This window comes from Myotis myotis, unplaced genomic scaffold (genome assembly GCF_014108235.1).
Source record: "Myotis myotis isolate mMyoMyo1 unplaced genomic scaffold, mMyoMyo1.p scaffold_m19_p_3, whole genome shotgun sequence".
Classification (NCBI taxonomy): Eukaryota; Metazoa; Chordata; class Mammalia; order Chiroptera; family Vespertilionidae; genus Myotis; species Myotis myotis.
In genome coordinates this window covers 113,882,735-113,895,643 of record NW_023416335.1, presented here as the reverse complement: position 1 = coordinate 113,895,643, position 12,909 = coordinate 113,882,735, and the positions used below count along the sequence as shown (strand labels likewise).

The 12,909-nt window shown below is 41.8% G+C and overlaps 1 protein-coding gene across 1 annotated transcript in view; it reads left to right on the top strand.

The window, feature by feature from the left end:
• Window positions 1-12,909, top strand: part of MTUS2 (microtubule associated scaffold protein 2) — a 554,541-nt gene that overhangs the window by 407,550 nt on the left and 134,082 nt on the right. The window contains exon 6 of the mRNA XM_036300894.1: window positions 1,314-1,475. Within this exon, the coding sequence (XP_036156787.1) occupies window positions 1,314-1,475 (162 nt within the window). The remainder of the gene's footprint in view (window positions 1-1,313; window positions 1,476-12,909) is intronic.

Below are 12,909 nucleotides of genomic sequence, written 5' to 3'. Positions count from 1 at the left end.
CACAAGTCATTTCTGCTGGCTGAATTCTCCAGAAAAACATTTTCCTGGCTCACACAGGCACAGTATGTTTATTTCCAGTACTTTTCTTCCTCTTAGTAAATAACGGTTTCCTATTGTCTGCATTGTTATGAAGTACCCAGAGCATTTATGGAACTCAGTACCACTTCCATATTTAGAGTACTTTTCTTAATTTTTTTTTAAATTTTCAATTAGAGTTGGCATTCAATATTCAGTCTCAACATGACTTCTTCTCTGTATCATCTGTATATATAAAAGCCTAAGCAGCCAAATGACTGAATGACCTAACAACTATTCGATCGGTTGCTATGACATGCACTGACCACCAGGGGCAGACGCTCAATGCAGGAGCTTCCCCCAGTGGTCAGTGTGCTCCCACAGCAGGAGTGCCACTCAGCTGACCAACTTTAAGGCTCTCTGTTTAATTTAGTAAATTGGGCCTCTCAGTTGTACTCAGAGGTGTATTTAGAAGATTTGTCCTTTAACAGGAAATAGATGGTGGCGTCACTGTCTGTAGGTTTGGAAAGACCTAGAAGAGCTTGGGCCACAACCACATTGTGCATTTAAACCTGACACATACCCCAATTTGCCATACCTTCAGAGTGTCAGAGCAGTCAGTCACAAATACACCGTCTTATAGAGAGTCTGCTTTTGTGTTGAATAGTAAACTGAAATTATCCATAAATGTCTTCTGTCTTAGAAATAACCTAGGCTCTAATTCAGGGTCCTCTCAGTTTGGTGAGGCCTCAGCTCTTCAAGCAAAAGCTTCTTGAGTTTCAAAGGGATTCTCTGTGTCCAAGCTTTCCCGTCTCCCTTCATCCCAAGCTTCTTATTCTGAAGGTGGAATTAGCTGGGTCCAAGGAAGCTCTGCATAAACTGCCTAGTGGAGCACGTGTAAGTCCTATTCTCACCCCTCCTGAGCCCCTCACATGGGTTTCTAAGAAAGGGTTAGAGGTACCAGATAAGTGCATATCATATATAGTTACACAGCCATGTAGCTATAGGTATTTGTGTGTGGCAGGGGGAGGGGTTGGCTTGTGTGTGCATTTATGTAAAATCTCTGGACTGAGGCTGCTGTTGACTTTTATGGAGCCCCCTGCCCAGGATATTTAAATGATAGACTCTATGTGGTGTCTGAAGGGAACTTTTTTCACAGCTGGTCCGGAAAATTGCTTTTCAGGACTACTCCCTGGGAGGTCAAGTTCCAAAGTGGGATTGGTTGGCAACTGCAAATGGCAATGGGGTCCATCCATTTTTCATGAAGATATAATTAGACCACTGTCTGCCTCCCACAGGTTCAGCCTTTGGAAATGAAGAGCAGCCTGCCCTGAAAGCAGCCCTGCCTTCCAAAGACGCACCCAAGGGAGCTGGCCGCATGGCCCCTCTGGCGACCCCCAGTGTCACTACCCCCCGCAGGAGTTTGCTTCCAGCACCAAAATCCACAGCCACACCTGCTGGTAAGACTTTTTGCATTAAATGTCTTTGGAAAGTCTCTGTGCACATCAGTTATTTAGATGGGATGATAGATGAGTTTTAAATGGCACTTAAAGTTAATAATAATTATTATAATCCTATATAATAAAAACCTAATATGCAAATTAGCTGAACAGTGGAACAACTGTTGGAACGATCGGTTGCTATGATGCACACAAGAAAAATGCAGGAGCTGCCTCCAGTCAGCAGGGGCCCCCCAATCTCCTGCATCGCCCCACGGAGGGAGGCAATCAGCAGTGGCAATTGGGGGGGGGGGCAAGGCAGGTACCAGCAGGGGCCGCCCTGATCGCCCAACCAGTCACCCCACAGATTGGCCCTGATTGCCAGCCAGTCCTAGGAACCCTATCTGTGCATGAATTTCATGCACCGGGCTTCTAGTATCAATTATAATACCATTGTTTTTAAGGCACACTCATTTTTCATGTTAAAATTATCACAACTGCCTCTCACTCTTTTGATTGTAAAATAAACAAGAAGCAAGCTATTTTAGGCCAGATTGGCATTTGTCTCAGGGAAGCAGGAGCTGAGAAAATCACTGGAAGGACTGTGGGAGCAAGCTCCGGACTGTGCCTCCAGGAGAGAGTCTCAGGACCCCAAGGGCACCAGTTCCTCTCTGGGAACCCAGGATGCTGTTGCCCCTGCTGGCTCCAGGCTTGTGTCACCAAAGCTGGGATCCTGGGATCAACAGCTACCTCAGAAGGGCTGACCCAGAGCCACGCTTTGCCTGCTGGATCCAGACCATGCCTTGCCCCTCCACACCTATGAAGCTAGTGGCCAGACACAGGAAACTCAGCTGATGCAAACACAGGACAAGCAAAGATGTTTGTCAGCGAAAATTGCCGGAGCAAACCAAATGTGGCCCCTGCCCCTCTGGCTCTCCCATATCTCACGCACAGGTATCTGTGCACCTGCAGGGATGCCCAAGGGTGTAGTTAGCCTTCCACCTTCCACCTTCCACACATAGGAAGGCACACTAACAGGGAGGGAGAATGGATGTTGGGCCCTAATTCACTATAGAGCAAGATCTGTGAAGGCGAGACAGTAATTTGTTTTGTTCCCCTGCCTTAGATAAGGAGGCCACTGTGGAAAAACCCAGAGAAAGTGGGATTGAGTTATCAGGTGTGAACTGGGAAAACAAAGCAGGAAGCTCATTTTAAAGATTTTAGAACTTTTCTTTTAATCTAACTCCAGCACCTGAGGCTTCCTTGTATTTCAAAATTATTGTTGTTAATAGTGAATTTTAGCATTTCATTTATGCCAGTGGTTTGAATTTCTAATTTAAATGAAATCTAGTTTCTAAAAGGAAGTCAGCTTCCACACTGCCTCATTTGTTCATCATCAAGCTAATTAAAAAAGTTGAAGGTAGGCATGCAGGGTACAGTTAAATCCCAAATAATTGAATTTCTGGGAACTGTGAAGTGTTTGGATTATTTTAATTACTTGGGTTGTGCCAACCAAACTGTGGTGCTTTGCTTCCTTCCCTTGTGATCGCAGCCTAGTGATGGCAACTCTTGCACCTTTGGGTCATCTGCTCCTTGCTGTCATCCTGGATTGTAGATGCCACATATGCCCACAATAGGACATACCCTGGGTGTCCTGGGGCTGCCTCCTTAAACTCGATTCCTGGTGTGAGATGTTTTGTGAGAGACTTTTTTTCTGATTCATTTATTCAACAAACATCTTACTGCTCGCTTTAAGCCACAGGTGACTTGGATTTGACAATAATTAGAATCACCCTTACCCTGGAGGGGCTAAAAATGAGGTGCACAGATTTGTAAACGAATAATTAGAGTGAGAGCAAGTATTTGTAATCTTACCCACTGGAGTCCAGTTCATTCTAGCAGACAAAGAATTTATAGTAAGATGGATTGAGAAGCAAGTGAACTGAGAAAGCTTAAACTAAAAATAAGTATGTTCTATTATTTATTTAATCCCTGTTTGTTTTTATTTATTTAATTATTTTCTAATTTATTTTGTATTTAATGACTTTCTAATTTCAGAAAAGATCCAAGATAGCATTCAGTAAAGGGACCATAAAAACATAGGTACAGGGATAAAAATCCAAGTAACACAAAAGAGAAAATCCTAGGCTTGGAGCTTCCTGACCACAAGGGCAGACTAAGAAACACAATCAGGGGAAGAAGAGCGTGTCACGTCACCCAAAGAGAAATTTATATTCTAGCACAAATTGTTAAGATTTTACATCTTTGACTTAAAAAATTGTGGTGAACAACATAATAGACAAAAACTTTAATTGTATGTTTTCAAAACATTTTCTGATAATGAAATAATTAGAAATTAGTTTAAAATGTTGGAATAGGAAATGCCTTTCTCAACATGACATGAAACCTGGAAACATTTTTTAAAATGATAGATTCAACTACACAAAAATTTAAAATTTTTATGAAAGACATAAAAAGACAATAAAAGACATCATGGAGATAAGAAGGATGATAAACAGATAGACAATTCTGCAATGAAGTGTTAATATGCATGCAATTGAAAGAATGCCTGAAAATCAATAGGAAAAAAATACAACTTAATTTGAAAAATGGGTAAAAGAAATTCATGAGTAATTCACACAGGGGAAGTGCAGAGTGGTCAATGGCCATAAACATCTGGGGATTGTCTGGGTACCATTAAATATGCTTAGGGATTTGTGAACTCTACCTTGTTTAGTTCTGGATGAAACGGGGTTTAGGGGAATTAAGTAAACCCCTTACCCAGGGTCATATAGCTTCTATGGAGCAGAGCAGGCATTCATCCGCGTCGTCTGACTTAAAGCAATCATTCAGAGTCATGTCCCTATGTACCTAACCGTGGCTGATACTGCTGCTTAGATGCCCTTACTCAGAGGGAGGCCAATTAGTAACAGTCTTTTGAAATAACTACCATTGGAAATACTTCTTAGACATTGAGTTCTTCTTTCTAGGACAATGCTGGTGACCTCACATATGGCTTCCCAGATCACCTATAATAATTCTGTAGTCTGTCCATGTCCCTCCTTCCCTGAGTTTTCAGACACAGGTTGAGAGCTGTGTTTAAACATGTTTGGAGGTGTAAAATATGACCCACTCCAATAATATTGTCTTCCTGTAAATTAATGATTATTGCCCCATTGACACCAATATGATGGCAATGGAAAGTGTTGTGGGTTTAATGCTAGTAGTAAAAAATATATATATTAAACATCCTCTGAATGGCTATGTAAATGGAAGGTTCCCAAGAATTTTAGAAACTTAGCCTTTGTCTTTCACTGTTTCTCCCTTTGCCGCCCCCCGCCACGCCCCCTGCAATTTTCATGAAGAGCTCTCCTGTTGTTCACATGTCAAGCACAAACTCTCTTGGGCATTGATTCATATTTTATATGAATAGTTGGCTTTACTTCAAACTGGTTTGTAGTTGTTGTAACAAATAGGAAAATATTTTCAGATGAAAATAGTGATCTGAAGATAAATTACTTCTTGGTCAACAGGCCCTCTGATTCTGTCATGTTGACATGATGAATTATAGAAAATAGAACTCCTTTATCCAGCCTAAGGTATAGAGGATTTCCTGTGGTTATATAGAAAATGAACAGCTGGTGTCTTACTGTTTGGGTTCCTCTCTATCTGGGGGAGGGAGGACCCCTGGGACTAGTGAGGCTGCTATGCTACAGATTACAGAAACCACTGTATCAGAAAAAATAATTTTACTACTTTAAAAGCAAGTTTTTATTTCTGCATTCAATTCCACAAATTTTGGCATTTGGGGGCATATTATAATTTAAAAATACAAGCAGTTCATCTACATCATCAACATGTGTTTATTGAGCATTTTCATGTGCATGTGGGCCAGAAAGAGCTGCTCTAACATTTCAAAGAGGAATGGAGAGGGAGAAAGAGATAGAAATATGAATGATGAGAGAGAATCATTAATGGGCTGCCTCCTGCATGCTCCACACTGGGGATCGAGCCTGCAACTGGGGCATGTGCCCTGAATGGGAATCAAACCAATGACCTCTTGTTGCATGGATGACACTCAGTCCACTGAGCCACAGCAGCTGAGCTCTGGGCACATCTTAAATGAAGAAATTGAGGAAGAGCTTCAGACCTTAAACATTCTGCTTTGGCAGAATGTCGGGTCTAGATGATTTGGGGGTGGTTCTTGCCCTTGCATGTAATACAAACTCCTTTCACGTTAATAGCTCAAAGAGCATGTTCTTTTCCTGATAATGAAGGAGTTGTGGCACCTTACAATGTGGGAGCCCACGTTGATTCAGGAGCGTCCAGAAACCTCCCTGGAGTGGGACCTGCAGGAGGCAAGGCCAAAGCAGTCAGGCTGCACCGGGCTCTTTGCGGTTACTATGCGCTGTCAACTGTGTTCTCCCTGAAGCTGAGTCTCAAATGCAGTCACAGCTTCAATTATTTGTCACTGTGAGCCAACAGGGGAAACTGCAATAGATTGGGATAGAGGAGATAATAGGAGAGTAAATGTGTTAGGAAGAATCTTTGGGGGAGAAAAATTAAAGCTATAATTTTGAGACCCATTCCTTTGCATGAGGTCATAGAGATAGAAAATATAGTGGGGTTGGTGTATGGTGTGTGTGGAGCCATGCATTTCATCATTCAGAGTCATGTCCCTGTTTGCTGTTCTATCTGGCCAGCAGTGGGGAGGTGGCTAGTCCCTCACAACAGGGCAGGAAGCACTGCAAATCATGAGCTGTAACTTGAAAGTCAACTCTCAATCATCCCAGGCACTGAGGAGTGAAATCTGGATGGGCATCCATTCTCTCAACACATGTTTACTGAGCACCTTCTTTAAGTTGAGCCCTGTGCTGAATGCCTGGGGAAGCATGAGGGATGGAGCCAACGGTAAAACAGGAGCTTATACTTACATATTCAATTAGAGGCCTGATGCACAAAAATTTGTGCAAGAGTAGGCCTTCCTTCCCCCGGCTTCCGGCACCAGCTTCTCTCCAGCACCTGGGACTCCGGCTGGCTTACCTCAGGCCCCAGCTTCGTCAGGAAGGACATAGGTCTAATTAGCATATTACCCTTTTATTATTATAGACTAGCTGCCCAGTGCACAAAAATTTGCACACTGGCGGCGGGGGGGGGGGGTAGTGTCCCTCAGCCCCACTTGTGCCCTCTCACAGTCTGGGACCCCTCGGGAGATAACCACCTGCTGGCTTAGGCCCACTCCCCGGGTGGCAGATGGCAGGCCCGATCCTTGGGTGCCTACCCAGGTGGCATATGGCAGGCCGATCCCTAGGTGCCTGCCCTGCCTCCCTGGGTCGCGTACAGGGCAGGGCCAATCAGGGGGTTGGGGCACCGCCCCTGGTCCCACACAGGACAGGGCCTATCCAGGGGTTGCGGCGCCGCCCCAGGTCGTGCACTCGGCAGGGCCAATCTGGGGGTTGGGACATGGCCCCTGCCGTGCACAGGGCAGGGTGGATCGGGGGTTGGGGCCCTGCCCCGGGTCACACACAGGACGCCCGGGTGGGCCAGCGGATTGCTGCTGCCCCGCGTGGCCGCCCCAGGTCCAGCTGCACACAGGACCCCCTGCACCCCTGCCCAGGATCACAGATAGCAGGCCCAGATGGTGGCAGGGAAGGTAGGATGGCGCTGTCCTACCCTGCCTGCAGTATGCAAATTAGCCGCCATCTTTGTTGGTGGTTAATTTGCATATCACGCTGATTAGCCAATGGGAGGTGTAGCAAAGGTATGGTCAATTACCATGTTTGTCTATTATTAGATAGGATCATTTAATTACAGTTATGCTAAGAACTGTGAAAGGGAAATGAGTGTACAATAAAGGCATGTTGTATAGACCCAGCGTAGTGTGCAGGAAACACACAGGCAGAGACCTGAAGGGTCAGCAGAAGTTGCCAGATAGCAATGATGGTGAAGACAGTATTCCATATTGATGAGCAACATAAATTCCCACTTGATAAACAGTACAGGTTCCCAAGACCCTCTCCACTGGCAGTCTTTTACTAGGGCTGCTAACAATTAGATGTCTTGTCAATTTGAAAATATACCCCTCTTCTTTCCAACCCTTTTATGGAACGAACTTACAGGCTGTAAAGTGGTCAAAAGACAGACAGCATGGAAAAAGTTGCAGAATCACAGCTGCTTCATCAGTTTCCAGTTTTACTGATAAGTCCACCTGAGTTACAATCATTACACAAAGCTTCTCCCTTAAGCAGTTCATTGACACAGTTTGATATTGTTTTAGGACGCTTGAGTTTAAAACTCTAATACCCTCATTTTCTGTTGCCAGTTTTGTGGCCTAGGGTGCTATTTAGCAATTATAATTGAAGTGCTGCAGAATGATCCATGTAAGGGGAAAGAAACATTTATCTTTCTCTGCTCTGCCTTTCACATTCTTTTGTTGAAACAACAGCAAGAAGGGGTCAATGGGGGAAAAGGAGAACATATGTAATACTTTCAACAATAAAGATTTTTACAAAAAGAAAAAAACAACAACAGAAAGAATAGCCATGTTTTAGATAATTTGGGAAGCAATCTAAGACATCCACACCCAGAGTATCAGAGAATTCACAAAATGCTGGGCTCACGTTGGCCCTTGGCCGTAAGCTACCTACAGGCTGATGTGAAACCTTTCATTCCGTGGTGGCTCCGCAGAAGTAGGGCACATAACCAAACCCTCCCTCACAAATACCAAACCCTTCCTCATGAATCTGTACACACTTTTATGGGAAAGGTCACGCCCTGGTATTTTGCCCACTCTACCTGTCAGCCTGGAAGAGCCGTGGGAGCTAGTCCAGCAGTCATTAATGTGAGTGGTCCTTGAGAGCTGTGTCTTTCATTGTGACTTCCAACATTTTGGTGTTTAGAACACTGCCTAGTGAGCATTGGTGGTTCAGTGGTAGAATTCTCTAGAACACTGCCTATTGTATGAAATGCATTGTTATACAAATTTTTGCCATGATGTAGCCCAGTCTCTTAACATGATGAGTCTGGAACTTTTAATTACAGGTCACTATTGAAAGTTTCATTTCTTTCTCGACTTCTTATATATTCTATTGACTGTCTTACATTGATGTATTTCATCATGGGGGAGAAGGGTAGAAGAAATGCAAACATAACAGAAAGAGATTAATGCCAGTTGTCTATTTTCTAAGATAACTGGAAAAGACGGACACATTTCTTCGTTACTGAAAAGTTTTCATATATTTCATATTTCATCCCTCTGCATGTTTCTACTGAGAACCACTTTGGGCCCCACACTTTGCTAATCAACAATCACCCAACCAGCCTACCTGAGATGAGTCAAACCCTTCCAGCCTACCCCCCAGTGCTCTCTGGCCTTTCACCGCTTTTTCACTAGGAGATATGTTCAAGTTCAAAGAAACATTGCTTGTAATTGCTAAAACTGGAAGTGGAAGTAATTGACACTTCCACTCGTGGAGAGTAATGGGTACATTGAGATGTGTGCACACAGTGGATTGCTGTTGGCAATGAGAGTGAACTAGGGCTACGTGCTGTCTAAATACAGATGGATATTATGGACACAATTTTTCGTAAAAATTGCAAGACAAGAATATACACATGGTATGATTTCACTGATATAAAGTTTACAGAGAGACTTCAGGAATTATTCAAAGATGCCTGTGGAGTAGCAAAACTATGAAGAAAAGCAAGAAATGACCAAATCGTAGTGCCAGTGGTTTCCTTGAATGGGAAAGAAGAGGCTTGAGACACAAGCTTCAGGGGGGTCGATACTGTTCTAATTCTTCATTAGCTTGAATGTTCTAATTCTTGACCTGGGTACAATTTCATGAGTATTTGCTTTATAATTATTTGCTAAGCTATACAAATAAGTTTGAAGTATTATATTTTACAATAAAAAGTGTTTAAAACTGTATTATAATACTTTATTAAGAAAAAATCTAAATATATATAATATGATTTGAAATAATATATTTCAGTGGGTTCATAGTGGTTATTGCTGGGTGAGGATATGGTGAAATGAAGAAAAAGTATTTCCTCATTTTTCTACAATGAGTACATGTCCTTTTTATAAATAAGGAAATGACTCATTTAAATATGTATTTCCATTTGATGACTGAGTCTTGACCTGTCATCTTGGACAGATACCTTAGTTTGAACTATAAGCATTAGCAGCCAAAACCAGGTTAAATTCTTGGTTACTTCCTGTTTGTTCATTAATCATCATTTCCCTTAATTGGCAACCTCGATTGCAGTTTCCTATTTATAAAAAAGAAAGCAAAAAAAAAAAACTTATATAATTAGTATTATAAGTATTTAATTGAAGAGTAGTCTTATTTAGCCATAAATTGGATTTTCAGGGGAATTCAGATATGTTAGAGGGAACTGAGTAAAAAATTTGCCTTGGTCTGATGAAGTTCAAGATCATAGAGGGCTAAAGTTTAAGGTAGGCTGGGCTCAAGATGAAAACCCTCCTCCAATCTCATAACCCACCTCCCATTTCTGAATATACTATCCCTTTATATCTGTATCATTTCACGTGACCCTCCACTGTTGTGCCTTTTTCTTCTTGGCAATATTTCACATCTGAGCTCAAATATAACCTTTGGTGAAGCCCTACCTGGCTCCGTCTCCGTGTTCCCAGAGGGAAGTCCTTCTCCCGACCTCTGGGCTGCTCCACTATCTTGTCATTGCTTATTTACACATCCCACTAATTGGTGAATTTCTGCATATAAGGGTTTTGTCTTTTCACCTTGGATTCTCCAATAGCTACTACCATATCAAGTACAAGGGAGCCACCCCATAACTATAAAATGAATGAATGAGGGAATGAATGAATAAATGAATAAAAGGATGCTTAGAAGCTTTCAAAGACTGAATAGTTCAGTAAATAAGAGGGATGACATAGTCTTTGAAGTAAAACTACAGGATACTAACATGACGGCATTCATTTAATACTAAATAGACTATTTGGGGTTCTTTTATTTATATAGGGAAAATGTTAGCTCTGAAAAGCATAGTTTTATTGTGCTCTTGAACTAATGTGAGTAAATGATGAGATAAATCATCCAGACCACTTCTTTCATTGTGTCTTACTGAACTAAAACTTCCACAGTGAGTAATACCTCAATATCTATTTGTGTAGTTTCACATATACAAAGTATTTTTCCCACCATGACTTACTTATTTACAATTTCTCAGGACATAGATCATGCAGTGTCTTGATTCCCCCGGAGAACTGAACTATTTCCTTTCTACAAATCCATCATTTTCAGGAGTTCAGTAATTTTGTGGCTAACAGCGTGTAACACAGTTTCTCATTACTCACTTAGGACATGCCTATTATGCGGGGAAGGAGGTACTGGAGGAGAAATGAGGAGAAAATAATAAGAGGTTTCCAAACATCAGGAATTCACCTCCTTGCAAGGTTGATTTCATTTTCCAGCACGGGAGAACATTATCAGTTAGTGATAATAACCACCTCATTTATCTACTAACATTGACTGAGTGGGCAATTTTCATGTACTGTATTGTCTAATAGGGAATCTGCACAGATAAAAGGCATTCAGCTGATAGTGTAATAAAGCCTTGACCACAGAGCATAATAGCAGCATCCAGGGACCTCTAGGTTGAGCTCTGAAGGATGAGATGGGGCAGAGTTGACTGGAGAAAAGAAGAAGCAGGAGGCTGCGGCGAAGTTCCACAAGAGCAGTGGTACTGGTCTGCATGAACAAGCTGCAATGACTATCAAAATGAAGTAGGCTAAATTTAAGAAAAATGCAAGGTGCATATTTCACAACACTTAGCATTTTGTTGCATGTAGAGAAGCAAGAAAGAGGAATGAGACGAGGCTGAGGTCAACATTTCTGGCTTGAGCAAAAGACACACTTTACTGAGTCAGGGAAGATAGAACTGACAAGTTTTGCTAGGCGACAAGCAGTTCAATCGTGGGCATATTGAGTGTCACGTGCATGGAGATATCCAAAAGGAGACACGATACATAGGTTGGATATATATTCAAGGAAATTTCCAGAACTATAGGATGAGGGTCTGCAGACTGAAGGAGCTGACCAAGTGCCCAGTATCATAAATGAAAAAAGACCCACACCAAGGCACATTGGCATGACACTTCACAACACTAAGGAAAAAGAAAGCTACCAAGAGCTTCCCAAGAGAGCAAACAGATCACACACCAATGGCTGACATTTAGAATGATATTGAACTTCTCAGCAGCAACCTGGAAGCTAAAAGCAAAGCTAACTGCCTTCACAGATCTGAGGGAAATGACTGCCACATTAGAATTCCAGGTTAAACCAAACAGTTGCATCAAGATGTCAGCCATGGAATATGTCTGATAACTTATCTCTCATATACCTTTCTCTGTGAACTAAAAAATAACAACAAACAAACAAAAAAAAAACCCACAACATGCTTCACCAAAATAAGGAAGCAGCCCAAGAAAGAGGGAGACGTGAAGGGTCCAGAGAAGAGGGAGCGACAGAGGAGAGAGGCAGCGGAGTCTCAGAATGATGGCGAACAGGCATTCCAGGGTGGCAGCTCTGCACAGGCCTCGAGATGACCCGTCCAGAGGAGAATCGAGGGCTCCAGGAAACCAAAACAAAACCTTTTGCATAATTGTGAGTTTTTTGGGTGATATTGGTTAATAAAATTTTATAGATTTCAGGTATACAATTCTGTAATACATCATCTCTATATTGTATTGTGGGCTCACAATTTTTTGAGGTAACTCCATACTGCTTTCCACAGTGACTGCACCAGTCTGCATTCCCACCAACAAGGGTCCCCTTTTCTTCACATCCTCACCAACACTTGTTGTTTGTTGATTTATTCGTGATAGCCATTCTGACAGGTGTGAGGTGATATCTCATTGTTTTAATTTGCATATCTCTGATGATTAGTGATATTGAGTATCTTTTCATATGTCTGTTGGGCAATCTGTATTGTCTTCTTTTAAAAAGTATCTGTTCCAATCCTTTACCCATTTCTTAATTGGATTGTTTGATTTTTAGTGTTGGTTGTATAAGTGTCTTATAAATTTTGGATGTTAAGCCCTTTTTAGATATATTGGTGAATATGTTCTCCCATTCAGTGAGTTGTCTTTTCATTTTGTTGATTGTTTCCTTTGCTGTTCAAAATCTTTTTAGTTTGATATACTTTTGTTTATTTTTCCTTTTGTTTCCTTTGCCTGAAGAGATGTCAGAAAAAAATATTGCTACAAAAAAATGATCAAGATTTTAATGCCTTTGCTTTCTTCTAGGATTTTTGTGATTTCAAGTCTAACATTTAAGTCTTTAATCCATTTAGTTTATTCTTGTTCATCAATAGAGGAGTGGATAAAAAAAAAAAAAAGCTGTGATCAAGATGTATTACAAAGCCACTGTTCTCAAAACTGCCTGGTACTGGCACAAGAATAGGCATA